The sequence below is a fragment of the Lithobates pipiens genome, unplaced genomic scaffold, assembly GCF_037356315.1.
Source record: "Lithobates pipiens isolate NorthernLeopardFrog02 unplaced genomic scaffold, aLitPip1_a1.2 Scaffold_18, whole genome shotgun sequence".
Classification (NCBI taxonomy): Eukaryota; Metazoa; Chordata; class Amphibia; order Anura; family Ranidae; genus Lithobates; species Lithobates pipiens.
The window spans coordinates 90,542,648-90,568,810 of NW_027507758.1; the positions used below are offsets into that span (position 1 = coordinate 90,542,648).

At 46.4% G+C, this 26,163-nt stretch overlaps 1 protein-coding gene across 1 annotated transcript in view; it reads left to right on the plus strand.

The window, feature by feature from the left end:
* The first annotated feature begins 1,074 nt into the window (after positions 1 to 1,074).
* LOC143987284 (serine palmitoyltransferase 3-like) overlaps positions 1,075 to 26,163 on the plus strand; it is a 245,041-nt gene continuing 219,952 nt past the window's right edge. Inside the window, exon 1 of the mRNA XM_077485909.1 lies at positions 1,075 to 1,302. Within this exon, the coding sequence (XP_077342035.1) occupies positions 1,141 to 1,302 (162 nt within the window). The 5' untranslated portion in view covers positions 1,075 to 1,140. The remainder of the gene's footprint in view (positions 1,303 to 26,163) is intronic.

A 26,163-nucleotide genomic window follows, 5' to 3' on the forward strand; every position in this document is an offset into this window, starting at 1 on the left:
ACTGACGTTCCTGGAATGGAATGAAGTGAAGTGATGGGACTGATGTCCCTGGAATGAAGTGATGGGGCTGAGGTCCCTGGAATGAAGTGATGGGACTGAGGTGCCTGGAATGAAGTGATGGGACTGAGGTGCCTGGAATGAAGTGAAGTGATGGGACTGAGGTCTGTGGAATGAAGTGATGGGACTGATGTCCCTGGAATGAAGTGAAGAGAAGGGACTGATGTCCCTGGCTGAAGTGATGGGATTGATGTCCCTGGATGAAGTGAGGTGATGGGACTGATGTCCCTGGAATGAAGTGATGGGACTGATGTCCCTGGAATGAAGTGAAGAGAAGGGACTGATGTCCCTGGCTGAAGTGATGGGACTGATGTCCCTGGATGAAGTGAGGTGATAGGACTGATGTCCCTGGATGAAGTGAGGTGATGTGACTGATGTCCCTGGAATGAAGTGAGGTGAAGTGACAGAACTGATGTCCCTGGAATGAATTGATGGAACTGATGTCCCTATATGAAGTGAAGTGATGGGACTGATCTCCCTGGAATGAAGTGAGTTGAAGTGATAGGACTGATGTCTCTGGAATGAAGTGAAGGGATGGGACTGATGTCCCTGGATGAAGAGATGGGACTAATGTCCCTGGAACGAAGTGAAGTGTCCCTGGATAAAGTGATGGGACTGATGTCCTTGGATGAAGTGATGGGATCGATGTCCGTGGATGAAGTGAGGTGATGGGACTGATGTCCCTGGATGAAGTGATGGGACTGATGTCCCTGGATGAAGTGGTGGGACTGATGTCCCTGGATGAAGTGGTGGGACTGATGTCCCTGGATGAAGTGGTGGGACTGATGTCCCTGGATGAAGTGATGGGACTGATGTCCCTGGATGAAATTAAGTGTCCCTGGAATGAAGTGTCCTCCTGAGCCCGGGACTTGTGTTGTCGGCACCCCCATGCCGGTACAGAGGTGACAAGGTCCCTGAGATCTCCGGTCGGTCTTGCCTGTAGAAAGGTGAGATATCTGAGAGGAGGTGAGGAAGGGCCAGTCCTCCTCCTCCTCTTCTTCCTCCTCCTCCCCCTGCCGGTGCCGCCACGCCCTTCCCCGGATACTCCTGACAGCCTAGTTGTCTACCTGTGTGCTCCGATCTATGGATCTACTACATGAGTGCGCTACAGCCTCTGCTGCCGACACCCTCTCCGCCATGGCCGAGCCCCGACCGAGCTCCAATCACTGTAATGGGACTCACAAGTCTCCTCCATATCATCTCAATGGACTGACCAAGAGGAACGGCTTCTCCAAGACTGTGCAGGTGAGCCGGGCACACAGGTGTGGGCGGACATCATGGATCGGAGTGCCGGGAGAAGTCATCGGAAATCTGTGCGATCTGATTGTACGATCTCCTCTACATCCACCATTAACTATGTGCACTGCTACAAGGCCCTTATGGGACGCAAAGTGAATTCATTGTTTTTAGTTGTTAAGTAAATCAATATTCCTGGCATTGCTTTGTTTAATGTGAATAGATTGTACAGACACAGAAAGCTACTTTGTCAATGCCAAACATCTGGTTGCCATGGGTTACAGCATCATAGAGAATATCTGGTTGCCATGGGCTACAGAAGCAATACCTGGTTGCCATGCCTTACAAAAGCATACCAAAATATCTGGTTGCTATGGGCAAAATAGCATAGGGGGAATATCTGGTTGCCGTGAATGACAGAAGTAAGGGAAATATCTGGTTTCCATAGGTTACAGAAACATAGGATATATATGGTTGCAATGGGTTACAGAAGCATACCAAGATATCCCATTGTCATGAGCTACAGAAGCAGTGGGAATATCTGGTTGCCATGGGCTACAGAAGCATACCAGAATATCTGGTTGCCATTGGTTACTGAAGACACCAGAGTATATGGTTGCCATGAGCTACAGAAGAATAGGGAATGCTTCTGTAGCCCATGACAACCAGATATGGGAAAGATTGGGTTGCCATAGGATACAGTACCATAGTAAAATATCTGGTTGCTATGGGTTACATCATCACTGATGGTTGAGCTCCCTCAATACATAAAACCATGATGTGAGCCATGAACATGAACTTTGTGTTCTGGGTGATCATGTGAGATAATGAGGAAGCTGTGATAAGAATTTTCAGTTTCCAGATGAGTGCTGATGTATGGAGAGTGAAATATAGGAAATGCTTGCTTGTTGTCCATAGCAACCAATCAGCTGTCATTTGTCCAGGTGTAAAAATGGAACACAGAATTTGATTGGTTGGACAGAGCCAGCAAAAGTTTTCCTCTCTGCGCTCTTTTCATAGTCAGCCACCAGTCACCAGTTGTTTGTTGTTAGCATCAGAGCAGTGCGGTGGCGTCACTCTGCCAATCGTGATGAATTATAATTTACATAAACATGTGCTAAAGCAAATATTTATTTTTTTGTGTTGCTGCACATGTCTGCTGACCATTGACTTGACTATGGTTCATAGGCACAGTATTTATGATCGAAGTGGATGCGGATTCCAAACCGCGTGGCAATCGCTGTAAAATGTGTTTAGTGCTATTCTTTCTAAATGACAGTATGATTTATGCTGTGATTGGCTACGTCTCCTGCATTGTGGGCGTGGTACAGGAGACGTTCGGAGACTGCGGACGTGGTACAGGAGACGTTCGGAGACTGCGGACGTGGTACAGGAGACATTCGGAGACTGCGGACGTGGTACAGGAGACGTTCGGAGACTGCGGACGTGGTACAGGAGACGTTCGGAGACTGCGGACGTGGTACAGGAGACGTTCGGAGACTGCGGACGTGGTACAGGAGACGTTCGGAGACTGCGGACGTGGTACAGGAGACGTTCGGAGACTGCGGACGTGGTACAGGAGACGTTCGGAGACTGCTCACGTGGTACAGGAGACGTTCGGAGACTGCGCACGTGGTACAGGAGACGTTCGGAGACTGCGCACGTGGTACAGGAGACGTTCGGAGACTGCGCACGTGGTACAGGAGACGTTCGGAGACTGCGGACGTGGTACAGGAGACGTTCGGAGACTGCTCACGTGGTACAGGAGACGTTCGGAGACTGCTCACGTGGTACAGGAGACGTTCGGAGACTGCTCACGTGGTACAGGAGACGTTCGGAGACTGCGCACGTGGTACAGGAGACGTTCGGAGACTGCGCACGTGGTACAGGAGACGTTCGGAGACTGCGCACGTGGTACAGGAGACGTTCGGAGACTGCGCACGTGGTACAGGAGACGTTCGGAGACTGCGCACGTGGTACAGGAGACGTTCGGAGACTGCGCACGTGGTACAGGAGACGTTCGGAGACTGCGCACGTGGTACAGGAGACGTTCGGAGACTGCGCACGTGGTACAGGAGACGTTCGGAGACTGCGCACGTGGTACAGGAGACGTTCGGAGACTGCGCACGTGGTACAGGAGACGTTCGGAGACTGCGCACGTGGTACAGGAGACGTTCGGAGACTGCGCACGTGGTACAGGAGACGTTCGGAGACTGCGCACGTGGTACAGGAGACGTTCGGAGACTGCGCACGTGGTACAGGAGACGTTCGGAGACTGCGCACGTGCCACAGGAGACGTTCGGAGACTGCGCACGTGCCACAGGAGACGTTCGGAGAGTACCCCGGTCCCACTTGTCAACTTCAATTATTACTGTCCTGTCCCCCAGTCACAGTGCCGAGCCCCAACTTGTGTCACCTTCTATTCCAGTTATCTATCTCATTCCATCTCCTGACCTTCTGATAATGATTTCCCTGAGTGGCAGTGGTCCAGGGTCCCTCAACAGTCGGGTGGGCCGTGGAGGAGAAGTAGGGCACAGGCAGCCGTGGAATCGCATGGAATCGCTATGCCAGAATGATGACGCCAGGGCAGTGGGCGGTTGCCAGAGGCGCCAGAGAAGGAGGTGGGTGGAGACTGAAGATCAATCCCTCCCTGCCCTGCTGTCTGCAAATCACTGGGCTCCATGTCTAGAGAAGGAGGTGGGTGGAGACTGAAGATCAGTCCCTCCCTGCCCTGCTGTCTGCAAATCACTGGGCTCCATGTCTGGAGAAGGAGGTGGGTGGAGAGAGTGAGAGTCAGGACGCAGTGCAGAGTGCAGCACTAGATGCAGGCCTCGCTCCACTCGGCCTCACTGAGACTCTGATTCTGACGTCGCTGGTTGCTTGATGCCCTAGCAACCAGTGCCAAAACTTCCAGAAATCAGTTAATAGGGTGTCCTGTGGCCTCTATTTCATTCCCAGGACACAGTTGTCCCGGCATGAAGGTGCCCAAGACCAGGGACACGCATGAGAATTGCTGGTGCACATGGCCAAGGAGCTGATTGGCTGCTATGGTCAACTGCTTCAGTTTTCTTTGCTCCGGTATTTAAAAAATCAGACTGTTGACTTTTTTTTATTTTTTATTTTATTTGGACAATTTAAAAAAATAAGGCGGACAAATTAATTAAATAGAAAGTTTAGCAAAATTCATTGTCATTTAAGTGTGTGTTTTGACGCTTGAAAATTGATCAGGAGCGTGGTTGAAGTAAATTGTTATTTCATTAGATGTATTCTATGTGCCCTGGAGGCTTATCTATAGTGATGGCCGAACGGTTCGCCCGGCGGTCGTTTCGCGGCGAATTTCCGACTTTCGCCGTCCGCGGGTTCGAACGCCTTTTTCCGTCGTTCGCCCCGGCGGACTTACGTGTTTAATGTATACAAGAACTTTAACCTTTCGTGACACGTTTATCATGTGTTACAGGACAACCAATTGAGACATGACAGCTCATGGACACTTGGACATTCCCCCTAACCTATAAATACACCCGATCCGGTGGCCATTTTACATTCTTTCTTCTGTCACTGTAGGGAAAGGATCCTGTGTGGAGTAGGGACAGAGAAAACGCTAGCTATTTGGTACACAAAAGTTCTTTTCAGGACTGGTATAGGTGTTAGGTCAGCAGCCTGAGTTTCTTTTGTCAGTTTAGATAAAGGGACAGAGCGCTGTATGCTGCTATTTTAGGGACAGCTCAGCCAGATTAGTCTTTCTTCATCATCATCATCATCATCATCATTAGCTGTTACTATCAGGTCCACAAAAGAGCTGTTCCAGCTAATCGTTCCAGCCTACTCTTTTTTGCCAATTTGTATAGGGACAGGCAGGAAGCAGTGTGTCAGGCAGTGAGGATAATTTTAAAGACTTGCTGTTACTATTAGTTCCACAAAGGTTCTTTTCAGGACTGGTATCAGTGGTACGGTAATAGGCTTGTACACGTATAATATTCTTTCTTCCAAATATAGAAAGAATATTATACTTGACTGCTGCCCTTCTGCTGCAGTCTGCTAATCATTCACAACTCACTTGTTCCACAAAGCTCTTTATCAGGACTGGTAACTTGGTCTGTCTAGGGTGCTACGGTACATAGGCTTGGGTGCGGTACAGTCTGCTGTTCTGTAAGGACCGCTATCGGTCCACAATACATAGGGTTGCCGTGCACTACTGCTGACCGCTGCCCTATACTGCAGCAGTCCTTCAGCGGTATAGGGACTGACGCACAGTCTGCTAAACACTAATACACAACCTGCTTGGTCCACAAAAGTTCTTATAAGGACTGGTAACTTGGTATAGGGTGCTACGGTACATAGGCCTGAGTGCAGTACAGTCTGCTGTTCTGTAAGGACCGCTATCGGTCCACAATACATAGGGTTGCCGTGCACTACTGCTGACCGCTGCCCTATACTGCAGCAGTCCTTCATTGGTATAGGGACTGACGTACAGTCTGCTAATCACTAACACACAACCTGCTTGGTCCACAAAAGTTCTTATAAGGACTGGTAACTTGGTATAGGGTGCTACGGTACATAGGCCTGAGTGCAGTACAGTCTGCTGTTCTGTAAGGACCGCTATCGGTCCACAATACATAGGGTTGCCGTGCACTACTGCTGACCGCTGCCCTATACTGCAGCAGTCCTTCATTGGTATAGGGACTGACGTACAGTCTGCTAATCACTAACACACAACCTGCTTGGTCCACAAAAGTTCTTATAAGGACTGGTAACTTGGTATAGGGTGCTACGGTACATAGGCCTGAGTGCGTTACAGTCTGCTGTTCTGTAAGGACCGCTATCGGTCCACAATACATAGGGTTGCCGTGCACTACTGCTGACCGCTGCCCTATACTGCAGCAGTCCTTCAGCGGTATAGGGACTGACGCACAGTCTGCTAAACACTAACACACAACCTGCTTGGTCCACAAAAGTTTTTATAAGGACTGGTAACTTGGTATAGGGTGCTACGGTACATAGGCCTGAGTGCAGTACAGTCTGCTGTTCTGTAAGGACCGCTATCGGTCCACAATACATAGGGTTGCCGTGCACTACTGCTGACCGCTGCCCTATACTGCAGCAGTCCTTCATTGGTATAGGGACTGACGTACAGTCTGCTAATCACTAACACACAACCTGCTTGGTCCACAAAAGTTCTTATAAGGACTGGTAACTTGGTATAGGGTGCTACGGTACATAGGCCTGAGTGCGTTACAGTCTGCTGTTCTGTAAGGACCGCTATCGGTCCACAATACATAGGGTTGCCGTGCACTACTGCTGACCGCTGCCCTATACTGCAGCAGTCCTTCATTGGTATAGGGACTGACGTACAGTCTGCTAATCACTAACACACAACCTGCTTGGTCCACAAAAGTTCTTATAAGGACTGGTAACTTGGTATAGGGTGCTACGGTACATAGGCCTGAGTGCGTTACAGTCTGCTGTTCTGTAAGGACCGCTATCGGTCCACAATACATAGGGTTGCCGTGCACTACTGCTGACCGCTGCCCTATACTGCAGCAGTCCTTCAGCGGTATAGGGACTGACGTACAGTCTGCTAATCACTAACACACAACCTGCTTGGTCCACAAAAGTTCTTATAAGGACTGGTAACTTGGTATAGGGTGCTACGGTACATAGGCCTGAGTGCGTTACAGTCTGCTGTTCTGTAAGGACCGCTATCGGTCCACAATACATAGGGTTGCCGTGCACTACTGCTGACCGCTGCCCTATACTGCAGCAGTCCTTCAGCGGTATAGGGACTGACGCACAGTCTGCTAAACACTAACACACAACCTGCTTGGTCCACAAAAGTTTTTATAAGGACTGGTAACTTGGTATAGGGTGCTACGGTACATAGGCCTGAGTGCGTTACAGTCTGCTGTTCTGTAAGGACCGCTATCGGTCCACAATACATAGGGTTGCCGTGCACTACTGCTGACCGCTGCCCTATACTGCAGCAGTCCTTCATTGGTATAGGGACTGACGTACAGTCTGCTAATCACTAACACACAACCTGCTTGGTCCACAAAAGTTCTTATAAGGACTGGTAACTTGGTATAGGGTGCTACGGTACATAGGCCTGAGTGCGTTACAGTCTGCTGTTCTGTAAGGACCGCTATCGGTCCACAATACATAGGGTTGCCGTGCACTACTGCTGACCGCTGCCCTATACTGCAGCAGTCCTTCAGCGGTATAGGGACTGACGCACAGTCTGCTAAACACTAACACACAACCTGCTTGGTCCACAAAAGTTTTTATAAGGACTGGTAACTTGGTATAGGGTGCTACGGTACATAGGCTTGAGTGCGGTACAGTCTGCTGTTCTGTAAGGACCGCTATCGGTCCACAATAGATAGGGTTGACGTGCACCACTGCTGACCGCTGCCCTATACTGCAGCAGTCCTTCAGCGGTATAGGGACTGACGTACAGTCTGCTAATCACTAACACACAACCTGCTTGTTCCACAAAAGTTCTTATAAGGACTGGTAACTTGGTATAGGGTGCTACGGTACATAGGCTTGAGTGCGGTACAGTCTGCTGTTCTGTAAGGACCGCTATCGGTCCACAATAGATAGGGTTGACGTGCACCACTGCTGACCGCTGCCCTATACTGCAGCAGTCCTTCAGCGGTATAGGGACTGACGTACAGTCTGCTAAACACTAATACACAACCTGCTTGGTCCACAAAAGTTCTTATAAGGACTGGTAACTTGGTATAGGGTGCTACGGTACATAGGCCTGAGTGCGTTACAGTCTGCTGTTCTGTAAGGACCGCTATCGGTCCACAATACATAGGGTTGCCGTGCACTACTGCTGACCGCTGCCCTATACTGCAGCAGTCCTTCATTGGTATAGGGACTGACGTACAGTCTGCTAATCACTAACACACAACCTGCTTGGTCCACAAAAGTTCTTATAAGGACTGGTAACTTGGTATAGGGTGCTACGGTACATAGGCCTGAGTGCGTTACAGTCTGCTGTTCTGTAAGGACCGCTATCGGTCCACAATACATAGGGTTGCCGTGCACTACTGCTGACCGCTGCCCTATACTGCAGCAGTCCTTCAGCGGTATAGGGACTGACGTACAGTCTGCTAAACACTAATACACAACCTGCTTGGTCCACAAAAGTTCTTATAAGGACTGGTAACTTGGTATAGGGTGCTACGGTACATAGGCTTGAGTGCGGTACAGTCTGCTGTTCTGTAAGGACCGCTATCGGTCCACAATAGATAGGGTTGACGTGCACCACTGCTGACCGCTGCCCTATACTGCAGCAGTCCTTCAGCGGTATAGGGACTGACGTACAGTCTGCTAAACACTAATACACAACCTGCTTGGTCCACAAAAGTTCTTATAAGGACTGGTAACTTGGTATAGGGTGCTACGGTACATAGGCTTGAGTGCGGTACAGTCTGCTGTTCTGTAAGGACCGCTATAGGTCCACAATAGATAGGGTTGACGTGCACCACTGCTGACCGCTCACCTATACTGCAGCAGTCCTTCAGCGGTATAGGGACTAAGAGTTTTGTCACAGGGTCATTTAAAAAATGACATGCAGAGGAAGAGGCAGGCCCTTCCGCAGGGGTGGTAGGGGTAGGGCAGGAGCAACAGGCTTGAGCCAAAGTGGGAAGTTGCAGAAGGTGCGTTCAATTACTTTAAAGGATGCACCAGACTTGGTTGAGTGGCTCGCTCAGCCTTACTCTTCTGCACCCTCCTCATCCTCTCGATCTGCACCCTCTTCTTCACTCTCTGCTATGTGCACCCCCAAAGACACTACCACCAACAACACGACCACCACCACCACCACCACATACCTTCCGCTTGAGTCACTGGAATTATTTTCCGATCCATATCAAGAGGACATTTCTGATGCGCAGCCACTCTTGGTATTGGATCAGGAAGAGGAGGTAGCAACAAGCGCTACTCAGCAGTCTGACGCCAGTACCCAGATCAGCCCAAGGAGGAGGTTGGTCCCCGGTGTTGCTGCCTACTCTACTTATAGCGGTGGGGAAGGTGACGTTGATGATGACGTGTCTAGTGATGTCACGTGGGTGCCCACAAGAGAGGAAGAGGAGGGGAGTTCAGAGGGAGATATGGACCAGCAGATAGGGAGGAGAAGCAGCAATGACTTACATTGCACAGCAGGGACAAAGCAGACTGCAAATGTATCAGGAGCGAGTCATCGACCATGTACGGTCACATCTGGCGCTCCCAGGACACCGGCACATGGCTCCGCAGTGTGGGCTTTTTTTAACGTGTCCGCTGCTGACAATAGCGTTGCCATCTGCAATCTTTGCAGTCAACGCGTTAGTCGCGGTAAGCCCAATACTCACCTAGGGACGACCGCCTTAAGAAGGCACATGAGCAGCCATCACCGAGCCCAGTGGGAGCAACGGAACACACAAAGCCACACTGCAGGCTCTCACCGTCCAGCCTCGTCTTCTACTTCTCCTTCTCCTCTCTCCTCACAATTGTCCTCCACTCCACCTTCCATCACGCCAAGCTCACATTTTTCTGCAAAAAGGCAGGCTTCCGTGGGCCTAATGTTTGAGCGTAAAAAAATGATGACGCCGGATAACCCTCTTGCCCAACGGTTGGCGGCTGGCTTGTCAGAACTCATAGCCCGCCAACTACTGCCATATAAACTGGTGGACTCGGAGGCCTTTCGCAAATTTGTGGCCATTGGAACACCACAATGGAAGGTCCCAGGAAGGAAGTATTTCTCAGAGAAGGGCATCCCAGAGCTATATGGCCATGTTCAGCGGCAAGTGAATGTATCTCTGGCACACAGTGTCGGTGCCAAGATACATCTGACCACAGACACGTGGTCTAGCAAACACGGGCAGGGAAGGTATATCAGTTTTACTGCCCACTGGGTGAACCTTCTGACGGCCGTCAAGCATGTAACCCGTGGCACCCGTGTAGATTTGGTTTTACCGCCACGGATTGCATGCAGGCCTGACTCTTCTTCTCCTCCTCCTACTCCATCCTCCTCCCTCTCCTCCTCAGCTGCCTCCTCCTTTTCCGCTGCTAGCGTCTCTTCCACTGCACCGCCCAAGCTCCCCAGAACCTATTCCACATGCCAGGTGAGACGTTGCCATGCCGTGCTGCGTCTGTTGTGCCTGGAAGCAAAGAGCCACACTGGCCCGGCACTCCTTTCAGCTTTGCGTTCACAGGCAGATGAGTGGCTAACACCGCTCAATTTGACAGTTGGTAAAGTGGTGTGTGACAACGGTGCCAATCTGCTTAGCGCATTGAAACAGGGCAAAATCACGCACGTGCCGTGCATGGCACACGTCTTAAACTTGGTCGTGCAGCGATTCCTTGTCAAATACCCTGGGGTCCAGGACATCTTGCGGCAGGCAAGGAAAATCTCGGCCCATTTCAGAAGATCTTACACGGCCATGGCTCGCCTTGCTGACATTCAGCGGCGACACCATCTGCCGGTCAGACGTCTTATTTGCGATTGCCCGACGCGATGGAACTCAACCTTCTATATGCTTGATAGGCTGCTCCAGCAGAAACGTGCAGTTAACGTCTACCTGTATGAACTCTGCGAAAGAAACGGTTCTGGGGAGCTGGGTTTTTTTTCACCGCGCCAGTGGCTGCTCATGCGCGACACATGCAGACTTCTGCGGCCATTTGAGGAGATCACCAAACTGGTCAGTCGCAGCCATGGCGCCATCAGTGACATGGTACCTTATGCCTTCTTTCTGGAGCGTGCATTGCGTCGTGTCATTGATCAGGCTGTGGAGGAGCAGGAGCGGGAAGATGAGGAAGTCGCAATGCTGGATGAATTCCCAGGGGGGGCTACTCTATCTGAGACAAGTCAACAACAGGAGTCTGATGAGGAGTCAGAGGAGGATGGTGCCGGGGCGGATGAGCAGGAGCAAGAAGAGCATGCTTTAAACCTTTCTGGGATCCCTGTTGTGCGAGGATGGGGAGAGGAGAATGAAGAGGACGACATTATCCTGGATGATGAGCAGGAGCCAGGCCACCACACCGCTTCCACTTTAGTGCAAATGGGGGCCTTCATGCTCCAGTGTTTTAATAGGGACCCCCGTATAAAAAGCATGAGGGTCAAGGACCAGTACTGGGTGGCAACGTACTTAGACCCCCGGTACAAACACAAAATGGCGGAAATGTTACCGCCGTCGCAGAGGGCTGTCAGAATGCAGCACTTCCAGGCCTTGCTTCGAGAAATGCTGCATTCTGCTTTTGCGTGCGCTGGCAGAGGAGCAATTCCCACTCCCAGAGAAGGATTTGCGGGTACCAATCCAACAGCGCCTGCAAGAAGAGGCCGGTTTGAAGATGTGTTGGTGACTTCGGATATGAGGTCATTCTTTCAGCCGACCCATCGACAGGTGTCATCCGGATCCAGCATCAGGGAACGCCTAGACCGTCAGGTGTCCGACTACATTGGGTTAACGGCCGATGTGGACGCTCTGAGGAGTGATGAACCCCTAGACTACTGGGTGGGCAGGCTTGACCTCTGGCCAGAGCTTGCCCAATTTGCAATCGAACTGTTGGCTTGCCCCTCATCCAGTGTCCTGTCCGAAAGGACGTTCAGCGCAGCAGGGGGGATTGTGACCGATAAGCGTACTCGCCTAGCTCACCACAGTGTTAACTACCTCACATTTCTAAAAATGAATGAGGCATGGATCTCGGAGGAATTCAACACATGTGATCAGTAGACCATGTATATGTCTATAAACAATTTTTGGAATCAAGCACACAGACCTTCTTAATTCATTTGGCTCACTTCCCTGACCCAAAAAAGCACACCGTACTATATGCCCCTACCCTCCTCTTTGAAGAGGTTGAGCGGTGTCATATTTCTACTGGGGCTGCTTATTATGAGGGGTTCCCACCATCCCTGTGCTGTGCTGACTTCCTCCTGGGTGTTCTTATTATGAGGGGCTCCCACCATCCCTGTGCTGTGCTGACTTCCTCCTGGGGGTTCTTATTATGAGGGGATCACACCATCCCTGTGCTGTGCTGACTTCCTCCTGGGGCTGCTTACGGTGCTGCTGTCAGCGCTGTATGTCACGGAGCTGCTGTCAGCGCTGTATGTCACGGAGCTGCTGTCAGCGCTGTATGTCACGGAGCTGCTGTCAGCGCTGTATGTCACGGAGCTGCTGTCAGCGCTGTATGTCACGGAGCTGCTGTCAGCGCTGTATGTCACGGAGCTGCTGTCAGCGCTGTATGTCACGGAGCTGCTGTCAGCGCTGTATGTCACGGAGCTGCTGTCAGCGCTGTATGTCACGGAGCTGCTGTCAGCGCTGTATGTCACGGAGCTGCTGTCAGCGCTGTATGTCACGGTGCTGCTGTCAGCGCTGTATGTCACGGAGCTGCTGTCAGCGCTGTATGTCACGGAGCTGCTGTCAGTGCTGTATGTCACGGAGCTGCTGTCAGCGCTGTATGTCACGGAGCTGCTGTCAGCGCTGTATGTCACGGAGCTGCTGTCAGCGCTGTATGTCACGGTGCTGCTGTCAGCGCTGTATGTCACGGAGCTGCTGTCAGCGCTGTATGTCACGGAGCTGCTGTCAGCGCTGTATGTCACGGAGCTGCTGTCAGCGCTGTATGTCACGGAGCTGCTGTCAGCGCTGTATGTCACGGAGCTGCTGTCAGCGCTGTATGTCACGGTGCTGATGTCAGTGCTCTGTATTACGGTGCTGCTGTCAGTGCTCTGTATCTCCTGCACCCTCTTGTTTGCCTACCCTGGTCCCTGACCTTCCCTCTCCTCCATTGCCTTCATTAGCTCCATAGTCCTGAATTGTCAGAACAATTTCCCAAATAAAAAAAAAATGCTTGTAGTTATCGATCCCAAATTCACCTCATACATGTATTATGCTATTGTCCAGGTGGTGGGACTACGTGCTACCCCCTAATAATTACCCCGTGGCCGCAAATTCGACCTAAAGGTTTGCGAAATTCGCCTCCCATTGAAGTCAATGGAGCCCGCGGCGAACGGTCGTTTTCGCGAACGTTTGTGTCCGTTCGCGTTTCGCGTTCGCGAAACGTCCCGTCGGAAGTTCGTCCATCACTACTTATCTAGATTCCTGTAAAACTGAAGTGCTTGGGAATTGTTGCCATTCTGGTTTTACGTCCCAAGTCTTGCCTCCTTTCCATTGGCTGTTTCCAATTGTGTACTGTTGCCATAGTGACCGTGTAACTGCCCATCTGATGATGAGTATTCCTTTAGGCTACTAATTGCATACACCGACCTCCAAACTGCTCCCAGTATGACTGCTGTACAAAAAGAAATGTGTTTGTCCCATAATATTGTGTTTTGCTGCAATACAAACAAACATTACATGTTTAAAGCAGCAAAAATTTCCAATGATTGTGTAATATATACGATACAATGTTATAGTTTCTTTAGCTTACTTACACTTGCTGCCACCCATACTCATACCGACAGGCAGACTAAGCAAGTTATCGATGTCTTTGTTATCTGAATAGTCCTGGCACACACTGGTAACACTTCAGCTAGTTTTAAAGTATGTGTGTCTGATTATACGGCATACCTCCCAACTGTCACTGATTTCGAGGGACTGTCCCTGATGTGGAACAAAGTCCCTCTGTCCCTCTTCCCCCCCCCCCCCCCCTCATATGTCCCTCATCTGATCTATATCATTGTATATAAAATGCACTATTTATCTTTCAAAAATTGTTCCCCAGTGCTAAACCTTTCATCCAATTACTAAATTGCTGCATTTATAAACTTCAAAAACCAATATAAAGGACTAGTAGTGGTAAAAATAAAGCACTTGTGTGTTTAACAATTTTAATTTTTTTTGTACAATGCTCCTTTAAGGGGGCGTGACGGGGGGGGGTGTATCCTATGCCTGCATACATTTGCTGATAGGTGTCCATCGCTCCCATCTCAAAAGGTTAGGAGGAATATATACGGTATAATGAAAAAAAGGAAGAAAATAGATCGGACGCTATACCTTTTTTAAATATAGCGATATAACCAAATATTATTGCTTTATGAGGGTAAAAAGCCCAAATATTTCCTCAATAACCAGTGAATAAAATATATGAGAAAAAATATATAGAGTGAAAAAATAAAGGGTGTGAAAATAAATGGTGTGAAAATAAATTATAAATTTATTTTTGGGGGATCACACCCTTTTATTTATTTTATCTATCTATCTATCTATATATATATATATATATGTATATAAATATAATTTTTTTACCAATATTTTATTCATGTTATATTAATTCATGTTATAATGTTAGTGTACGTATATTATTTTTACAACCATACTATGAAAGGCTCTAGATGACGCTGTGGTGACGAAAACGCATAGGGCGTGGCCATAGGATGCACACTTTCCGCAATCAGCTGTAACAGCCGGTAGACGTATCTTTATACTGGCGTTGTCATTTTTACCTAAATGTGAGTAGGAATTTTCTTAATATAATAAAGCCTTTTTTTTTTTTTTATAAAACGGGTCACTCTATGGACATTCCTCTTTTCCATTGAGACCCTAGTGACTTTTCTCCAGCGGATGACAAACGAACCCCCCAGGAAGTTTACAGACAGCGACACAGGGGCTCACACTGTGGAGGCTATCTCACCCAAGCAGGGGTAAGAAATCTGGTGAGGGCAATATCATTACTTGTCACACGCAGCGGGAAGTTGCTGCATTGGTGAATACATCTCCTGCACAGCCTGCTTCTATATTTCTTGGAACTTTTTTCTATCTTAACGGTTTTTTGCAACACCATTATCGCATGTCTTTTGGCGATTTATGGACTGACTTTACCTTTCTTTTCTTTTTTTTTTTTTTTTTTTAACAAAAGTTTACCTTTTTTTTTACTATTTGGTTTTTATTAGCACTTAAGTTCAAGACTTTTTCATAGCATGGTTGTAAAAATAATATACGTACACTAACATTATATTATATATTTTTTTTTGGGGGGGGATTTGTTTTTATTGGGATCATATGCTTTATTTATTTTTTCACTATATATATATATATATATATATATATATATATATATATATATATAATAATTTTTTTTTTTTACCATTTATTACCAATATTTTATTCACTGGTTATTGATGAAATATTTTGGGTTTTTACCCTCATAAGCAATAATATTTGGTTATATCACTATATTTAAAGGTATAGCGCCCGATCCACTTTCTTCTTTTTTTCACTAGTCTATTTTCACTCATTGGGTGATAATATTAGGTAGAGGCAGCTCATACTATTAATACATCTGTTACACCATAACGCAATCTCTTCTTTTTATTTTCATATACGGTATAATGTCAGCCAAATGTAAAATGGCGATATTCGTCTGTGTAGTAAAAGAAATGGCACCCGGTATGCATAGCATACTAGCTCATTATGAAATAGTTACCTGAGATCGAAGCTCCCGAATCGGTCCTCGTTCGTCTCCTCCGACGCCCCCATCTATCCCGGAGTGACTTCCGGGTATCGTGGCTCTGGCATGCACGCTGGTGCCACTACTAAAGGCATGATCGCACGCTCGGTGCGCCTGCGTGCCTTCGTCTACGCTGCATGCACCGTAGACAGCGTTGCCGCTATTTCTGCAAATATCTCCTAAACCTTATAGGTTTGGGAGATATTTCTTGCACCTACAGGTAAACCTTAATCTAGACTTACCTGTAGGTTAAAGTGGTTGTAAAGGGTTTACAACCACTTTAATGTCTGCTGTATCATTCCTCTGCTAGCAGCATGAGTCACTTCCTCAAGTTTTCCTGACACCAAGAGAAAAATGGTGACAGAGGAGGGACCTCCAGCTGATCGACAGCCTCTGATCTGTTCCCGCGTGATGGGGGGTCCTCCACCCCCCCCCCCCCATTCAGCTGTCAAGAGTTCACCTCGCTGAGCTCTGCAGAGTGTAACTTCAGCGCTCAGAGAAGACTGCAGATAGACAGGTACAACTTATGTAGGAGAATTTATTTAGTCTCTGTGTATTACCTGAAGCTACTCAGTTCACTTGGTATATGGAAGGGATTACAACTACTTTTACAGGGTAACCTTTTCAGAACTCTTATTCCGCGTGGTGTGTTTTTTTATTTTTATTTTTTATTTTTATTTTTTTAATGGTTGGGCCGGTTTCACTTGCTGAGCTGCGGTTTGGCCACAGCGCAGGTGTACCTGCGATTTTCGTACAGTCAACCCGCAGTTTTTCCAAAAGCTTTCTGTTAGTTGCGTGTTTCCTGAAAGCGCACCAGCAATGCAGCATGCAAAACTTTTGGTGTGCTTTCAGAAAACACACCAAAAATGCATGACCTAACCACTTGAGAACTGCGGCCACACCCGCGCTGCGGCCAAACCACAGTGCAGCTTGTGTGAAACCACATGCTTTCTGACATTCAGTTTTGGCCTGTAGTGATGAGAAGATTGGAAGGAGCAGGATGGAATATTTTTCTCAAATAAAAATTAGCGTTGCACCGCTACCCAGCATTTGTACGAGTACTTGTACTCCGTGTAAATGTTCCGATACTAGAACCAATACCTTAAGACTTGTTTACATATGTGCGGGTCAGTTTGCAGTGCGATTTCAAGGTCTGGTCTGATTTCGTCCAGAGGTTCAGGTGCGATTACAATGCAAATTGTAGGGTATGAAATTAGAAATCGCACAGAACTCTTTTTCAAATGGCACTGCGACCAGTCCCCACATGTCAATAGGCTGTAAAAACCCACTGAACTAGTTCCCTTTTCATGCTTTTTGAAAAGCTGAACTTTTTTGCAATTATTTGAGTCAAATAATTTTAATTTGAAAACCATTCAGATTTTGTCCAGACCTGCTTCAAGTGGAACCCCAGCTGTATTAAACAGGTTTCATTATAATATGTAAGAATGTAACTGAACAAAAGCCACATTCACAAAATTTTGCTAGTTTGAGAAAAAATTTCCATCTTTTTCCTTTTGAAAACTTTATCACTGGTTAAAAATGAATGCTGATTTGACTCCGCTAACCAAAAGAACAGTGGTCTCTGAACTGTGGCTCAGGGGCCAGATGTGGCCCTTTGCTTGCCTTTATCTAGCCCTTGAGATACTTTTCCTCTAGCTGACACCAATGATGGGGCACTATTCCTTACACTGATACCATTGATGGGGCACTGGTCCTTCCACCGACACCCACTAGAGGTCACTGGTCCTTCCACTGGCACCATTGATGGGGCATGGTTTACTCCCACTGATGCCAGGGCACTCTCGTCCCCCCCCCCCCCCCCTTCCCGGCCACAGTCCTGCTCCTTTAAAGCCTGAAGGACAGTGAATTGGCCCCTTAGATGTAGAAGTTTGGAGACCCCCGTATTAGAAAATTGAACGAATGTTCCTGAACCTAAAATTTTTGAACGCACTTCTACTGGTGTATGGCCAGTTTTAGAAGTGCTCTAAACCTGTTGCCACTCTGGCTAATATTTCCCAGGCTGTAAGATCATTTATAGAGATATTTTATGGTTCTACAACCATATAAAAGCAGATGACCTCAGACTGGGTGATTTTCTATTGGTCACAGAACTCCAGAGTATTTTTAAAAGTTCTTGTAAAATTCCGTGAAGCAAACACTTAACACGTATGTTCATTCTTTCTATTTTAAGTACATATCTGTATAACTTAAGGATGAACTCCAGTCTTAAAGCAAAACTTGATGCAAGAAAATGCAAATGGACAGGCTCCTTATTGTAGAAGAGACGTTCCATGCGCATCTTCTTTTACATTTCTGGCACAGTGCCAGTGTGTCGGGATGAAAGTCCCTCCGCTGACTTCTGCTCACCCAACAAAATAAAATGTAAGATACTAACGACAAACTTACAAAGCCATCCCCAACTCGGCCCCCAGCCATGTCACTAACCTAGTCTCAAGATGCCAACCAAGTCATTTGTTTCGCTCCTCCCAAGACCCCCCCGCTCTCTAGCTCACTTGACACCTTCTCCCATGCTCATATCCAGGACTTCTCCAGAGCTTCTCCCATCATCTGGCACTCCCTACCCCAATCTGTTCGACTATCTCCTACTCCAGTGATGGCAAACCTTGGCACCCCAGATGTTTTGGAACTACATTTCCCATGATGCTCCACTACACTGCAGAGTGTCAGAGCATCATGGGAAATGTAGTTCCAAAACATCTGGGGTGCCAAGGTTCTCCATCACTGTCCTACTCTGTCCAACTTCAGACGATCCCTAAAAACTAATCTCTTCAGAGAGAGTTTACTGTACTTTCAGGCTGGGTTCACACTGAAGTGATGCAAATCCGCGGCGGGTTCCCGCATCGCATGCCTCCCGGCGGCAGTTCACACTGCCCAATGCGAACTGCTGGGAGTGTCAGTGAAACATTAATGACATCCCCAGATCAGTTCGCATATCGTAGTGCGATCTGCAAACTCGGACAGGAATTGGATCGCATGGTGTGAACACCCATGCGATCCGATTCTGCTGCGGACCAAAAAAAGGGTCCTGTGCGAGTTTGTGGCGGGTGCGATGCGAATTCAGCCATACTATCTGTATGGCTGAACTCGCATCGCACAGAGATCGGATGTGATTTGCACTGCAGTGCGCTGCGAATCACATCCGGTTCTCCTAGCCGCAGCAGTGTGAACCCAGCCTTACACTTTATTCTTCATCATCCCATACCCCACAGTTATGACCTTTTTTATTATCTCTTGACCCTCCCTCTTAGATTGTAAACTCTAACGAGCAGTGCCCTCTGATTCCTCCTGTAATAAACTGTATTGTAACTGTACTATCTGCCCTTATGTTGTAAAACTGTCAACTATGTACAGTAAATCCTGTATAATAATGAATGACTCCCGCACATGCACTGGAGTGATGTTTTCCGCACCGGACAATCAAGATAGTTGAAGACCGGCTCCCAGAAGAACCCGGGGAGATGTCAGTGCTGGTGGTGGGCTTCGGACCGTTGGAGAATAGGCGAGTATTCCAACCCTTAGTTTAGCTTTCATTTCCATCTTGCCCAGTTGTACAGACTTAAGGCCTGAATTGAGTTTACTTACTTTGATTTCACTGCACACTGTGAGCTTCTCACAGTGGACATTAGAAGCTCTAACAAGTCAGAGCCTTATTTCCCGACTGGAGGACATCCAGCATCATGTAAATCTTTCCTTCCCAGCCTCATTGTGCATGGTCCATTCCTTTCATTCATTGAATGTAAGCTCTTTAAACCATGGAGGCCAGCGTCACATGTGGGTGTTACCACAGCTTGCTGCTGTCCCCACCCATCGGCCATGATCTGCCTGCATTTTATAGAGCAGCACAGAGACCTTTAGGCCCAGTGATGTCACTGGCTCTAAAATATAATATGTAATGAAAATATTATTTAATAATTGTTTTAGTATGTTAAAGAGGGAGAATCTAACAAATAAGCAGATTCAACTTCAGCTTTAAAGGATAAGTGCACTTTAAGTGCATTTACACTCTTATACTTTCTCCATCCCTCCAACCCCAACACTTCTAAGCTGTACTTATGCACTTGACTGGCTGAGAGTGGATTTCCATTAAAGAGAATGGAGACCGCAGCAAACATACAGTACGTGAGTCGAGTCCAGAAGATATTACAAAGATAACATCTGGGCAGCCCTGTTGCAAGTAATAGTGCTATATACTGAAAGGCATTATTGCTTGCACGTGATTGGATGATAGAAATCATTAGCAGAGCTTCCCTTAATTTCAGAGCTTCCCCTCAGATCTAGAGCAATTGCACTTGCAGTGCACAGTATGTGCTTTCCCTTCGTAGATCGACCTCAGAAAGTGCTCTAATCCTTTAAAGTTTTTATTTCTTAGCAACTACTTTTCTTCTTTTTTTTTTTTTACTATTGTCTTCTAGAAAGAAAGTGAGGGGGAAATCAAATTTTAAAGTTGTCCCCAAAGGAAAGAGGAAATCTTCCAGTGGTGCCACCTGCTCCTCACTTTGGGAGATTTTCCTCTAACTTCCTGTTGTGCCTCTGGGACAGAAAATGAATGGAGATTTTCCCAACAGTACACGGGTAGCCAGAAAAAAATACTAGCTATGGTTTTGACTCATCTTTATTTAAAAAACATAGTATTTATTTTGTACATACATTTTTTATTTTGTTTTTTTTTTACCTGCAAAGGTATAACTATTAAAGCGGTAGTAAACCCGCAATGTTTTTTTTTTTTTTATTTTTTTTTTTTTTTTTAAACCTGCAAAGCAAAAGGCATAATGAGCTAGTATGCACCGCATACTAGCTCATTATGAAATACTTACCTTAGAACGAGGCCCCGACATCTGGCCCGATCCACGCCGAGGGAGCCGACATGCTCCCTCGGCGTCTCTTCCGGGTATCGCGGCTCCGGCCACTCACAGCGCCGGAGCCGCGATACCCGGAAGAGACGCCGAGGGAGCATGTCGGCTCCCTCGGCGTGGATCGGGCCAGATGTCGGGGCCTCGTTCTAAGGTAAGTATTTCATAATGAGCTAGTATGCGGTGCATATCGTCACTCCCGCGCATGCGCGCGGGAGATTTCGGTCCGGCCGCACGAGCGCTGCCGGATTTTCACGGAGAGAACCCCCTTGTGCGCATGCGCCGCTGCAGTCAGCGGCGCATACCGAGGGTAATATCTCCTAAACCGTACAGGTTTAGGAGATATTTTTTTTACCTACAGGTAAGCCTTATTATAGGCTTTCCTGTAGGTAAAAGTTAAAAAAAATGACCATACTACCACTTTAACCGCATGCCGACCAGCCGCAGCAGTTGTACTGTGGCAACGTGGCTCAGCTGTGCAAATCACCGTCATGTTGCGTACATGCGCCCCCCTGCTCGCCCACAGAGCTGATGCGCGTGCCCGGCGGTCATGATCACCGCCGGGCACACCGAGAACCAGGATCTGTGTGTGTAAACACACAGTTTCTGGTTCTCTGAGGGGAAAACAGACAGATCATCTGTTCATGCAGAGTATGAACAGCGATCTGTCATCTCCCCTGCACAGTCCCATCCTCTCCTTCAGTTAGAACACACAATAGGACACACTTAACCCCTTCACTGCCCCCTAGTCGTTAACCCCCGCACTGCCAATGACATTATTTCAATAACCAATGCAATTTTATAGCACTGATCACTGTAAAAATGCCAGTGGTCCCAAAAATGTCTCAAAATTGTTCAACGTGTCTGCCATAATGTCGCAGTTCTGATAAAAATTGCAGATCGCATTCATTACTAGAAAAAAAATCAATTATAATAAAAAAGCCATAAAACTATCCCCTATTTTGTAGACGCTATAACTTTTGCGCAAAACCAGTCAATATATATATTTTTTTTTTTTTTTTTACCAAAAATATGTAATATTTATAAGAATACATATCAGCCTAAACTGAGGAATCACGATTTTTTTTTTTTTTTTTTTGCTTAGAATAAAAAGATCACTATTCTCGCAATGTAAAATCTTTCATGTTATACAAAAAAATGGGCTAACTTTACTGGTTAGTTTTTTCTTTTTTTAAAATTCATTAAGGTATTTTTTTCCCAAAAAATTGCACTTGAAAGACCGCTACGCAAATACAGTGGGACATAAAATATTGCAACAACCACCATTTTATTCTCTAGGGTGTCTACTAAAATAAATATATAATGTTTGGGGGTTCCAAGTAATTTTCTAGCAAAAAAAAAAAAAAAAGATACTTTTAACTTGAAACCAACATATGTCAGAAAAAGGTTTAAGTGGTTAAACTTTTTTCACTTGCACACAGTCTATTCTATTCCATTGGCAAATTGTTACGATGTTTATACTTAAAGAGGAAGTAAACCCTGATGAGTTTACTTCCTCTTTCATTCCCTGCAAAGGTAAAGCTCAATGGACTACTATGCACGCACATGCGCCGTAGACAGCGGTGCCTGTCTTTCGGCAAATATCTCCTAAACCGTGTAGGTTTAGGAAATATTTCTTGGACCTACAGGTAAGCCTTAATCTAGGCTTACCTGTAGGTCAAAGTGTGTTGTAAGGGTTTACAACCACTTTAAGTTCAACTGATACAGAATGTTTTGATTCTTGGCAGACTGCCCAGTTTTTCTCTTCCTTTCTTTTGAAGGCTGTGGCTTCAGAAGAGCAGAGAATTATTTGCATAGAAAGAATTGTGAAACACTTTAGTCAAAATCGCGATAACGATTCTTGACGATTAGTTGTGCAGCTCTAATGGGCACTGATATGTGGCATTGATGGGCAGCAGTGATAGCCAGCACTCACTGGTGGGCACTTCTGGCACTATGGGCGCTTTATTGTAATCAGGCCACTGATGATCAGTGCCCTGATTACATACCTAGATGTCCTCTGTGAGGAGAGGCCGCTCATCGCCTCTCCTCACACTCTGTCGCCGTGAGGCAAGGAGTGGCGATTACCGGCATCTCCGTGTTTACATGTAATCGGCTGTGATTGGACACAGCCAATTACATGGTTAAAGAGCCGTGGCTCATTACAGAGATCAGGGTCGTGCCGTGTTCTAGCAACACGGCCGCATGCCGCCATATGACATCCACCCAGAACGAGAGCCGCCCCGCCGTCATTTGATGGTGGGCGGACGGCAAGTGATTAAAGCTAAACTCCAACTTTCTGTTCAATATAAATGAATAGAATGATCTGTCCCAGCATAGATCATACCTCTGTACCACACTGCTCTGTTGTCTGAAGATCCCCTGATATTCTGGGTTTAGTTGTGGCTTTGTACCATGTGATACTCTGTCCCTTCCGTAGCCACTTCCTGCTAGTGGGTGGGATTAAATACATCCTAATTGGCATTCAATTCCACCCAGTCACACCTACAGAAAGAGTCCGACCACAGATCACAGCATTATTCAAGATGAAGCCCCTCCATACACAGCCGGTTCTGAAAGCTAGCTGTGCTGTTGGAAGGGATGATTGTATAGCCCTGGTTCACACTAGCACTACATGAAAACCGCGTGACTTCCAGCGCGACTATCATTCCTATGCAACTTTGATGGGTCAGGTGTGTGTGTGTGTTTGTTTGTTTTTTGTTTTGTTTTTTAACCCTCACTTCTCCTCCCTGGTCATTCTTGCTGCTTAAAAACTTCCTCCCAGGCACATTGCATTCACATCGCAGCGTAGCAGAAACGCATGTACCCACTTGTGGTTTCTTGTGTGTTTTTCAAGCGTAGATGTGCACATAAATGGGCTTCCCTACATGTGACAAATGCCCCAAAGTGAGTAAGAAGGGTAGTGGTGCGCTGTACACAAGGAGGATATATCTATTGATAAAAGCAGTATATAAAATTCGCAATGGGGGGATATCCAGTAAACAATACAGGTCTGGGTATGTCTATGTGACTAGTTTAAACAGCAACACTCATTTCTACTAATAGTCCACAACATAAATACATAAAATAGTGAAAATTCATATAAAATCCAAAGTGCAACGTGTTGCGATCCTGTAGTCGCATAAAAGTGCAAATATTCCAATGTGCCGCTGTGGCTGATAAAACAATAATGTTCGTTGCTATTAGTGTAAAATCTACAACATAAAACCGTGAAATAATAAAAACAAGAAAAAAGAAGAAAAAACACAATATAACATTCAAAAGTGCAGCGTGTTGCGATCCTAAAATCGCATAAAGTGCAGGTGTTCTGCTGTGGTGCACATAGGCAAACCTTCAAACATAAATAATAATTAAGTGACAAAAAATATAAGTGTATCAGACAAAAAGTCCGTTTTCAGTGCAAAGTGCTGCAATTATTCTCAAAATCGCATAGGATGTGACTTCTTCAACAAGATATACGATGTGGAGCTGTTGCAATGGGAAGGGCAGTGGTGCTGGTGGAAGGGGATGTGGCCTTGGTGGTCCCGTATATACCAGTAATGGATGTCCCCTTACCTTACCGCTGTAAGGTAACAGCGTATATATAGAGAGCTTTTTGGGATCCTTTAGCGGAATTTTCCCTTTAATGTGGGGTGCCCAGGTCCTGACCAATGATATGGTCCTTTTAAGGGGGTTTCCTCTGTGGTATTGCAGTCAGGGTTCCTCAGTGGTATGGCATATACATGGGTTTAAGCAGAGATGGAGAAAGAATACTCCATAGTGTAAGATGCTTCAACAGGTTTATTGTTATTAAAACAGTTTAAAAATACTCACAAACAAACAGTCTGTACAAGCAGTGTATAAACGAGCTGCAGGCTCGGTCTACGACACTTCCTGGTTGCTGTGTCCCGACGCGTGTTCGTCACGGGTCACATGACTGCATCAGGGGATCGTTTATACACTGCTTGTACAGACTGTTTGTTTGTGAGTATTTTTAAACTGTTTTAATAACAATAAACCTGTTGAAGCATCTTACACTATGGAGTATTCTTCCTCCATCTCTGCTTAAACCCATGTATATGACATACCACTGAGGAACCCTGACTGCAATACCACAGAGGAAACCCCCTTAAAGGGACCATATCATTGGTCAGGACCTGGGCACCCCACATTAAAGGGAAAATTCCGCTAAAGGATCCCAAAAAGCTCTCTATATATACGCTGTTACCTTACAGCGGTAAGGTAAGGGGACATCCATTACTGGTATATACGGGACCACCAAGGCCACATGCCCTTCCACCAGCACCACTGCCCTTCCCATTGCAACAGCTCCACATCGTATATCTTGTTGAAGAAGTCACATCCTATGCGATTTTGAGAATAATCGCAGCACTTTGCACTGAAAACTGACTTTTTGTCTGATACACTTATATTTTTTGTCACTTAATTATTATTTATGTTGGAAGGTTTGCCTATGTGCACCACAGCAGAACACCTGCACTTTATGCGATTTTAGGATCGCAACACGCTGCACTTTTGAATGTTGTATTGTGTTTTTTCTTGTTTTTATTATTTCACGGTTTTATGTTGTAGATTTTACACTAATAGCAACGAACATTATTGTTTTATCAGCCACAGCGGCACATTGGAATATTTGCACTTTTATGCGACTACAGGATCGCAACACGTTGCACTTTGGATTTTATATGAATTTTCACTATTTTATGTATTTATGTTGTGGACTATTAGTAGAAATGAGTGTTGCTGTTTAAACTAGTCACATAGACATACCCAGACCTGTATTGTTTACTGGATATCCCCCCATTGCGAATTTTATATACTGCTTTTATCAATAGATATATCCTCCTTGTGTACAGCGCACCACTACCCTTCTTACTCATTATTCCCCGGGGTTCAGATATTTCCCTTTCAGTGTGTGCAGCAGTACCCTATCTCCCTCTATTTCCCTGACGTGGCGCAGGAATACTTCTTTTCCACAAATGCCCCAAAGTAGCACTAGAACATGCCCAGAAAATGCATGCTTTTTCTTGCATGTTACCCTGCGTTCGTAAAGATGCAGATGTGAACGAATGGTAACTCAAGCATGATGCGGAATGCTGCGCGTTTTGGTAATGCACAGCAGAGCACACATTTTCTGTGCAGGTTGCTGTGCGTTCAGAAATGTGCAGATGCGAATGCAGCCTAAATGGTAACGCAATCGTGATTTACATTGCTACGCATTTTCAAAATACATGGCAAAGCATATATTTTGCTGTTGCTGTGTGTTTTTGAAAAGCATAGCATGGTCTGCATTTTCTTGTGGGTTGCCATGCGCTTGGAAACACGCTGATGCAAATGAGTAAAAACACAAGCGTATTGTTATTATTATTATTATTATTATTATTATTATTATAATAATACAGGATTTATATAGCGCCAACAATTTACGCAGCGCTTTACAACATAAAAGGAGAAAATACAATTACAATACAATAAAATACAGGAGGATTACAATCTAATAGGGTGGGGCAGGTGGTAGAAAAGGTTATAACTGTGGGGAATG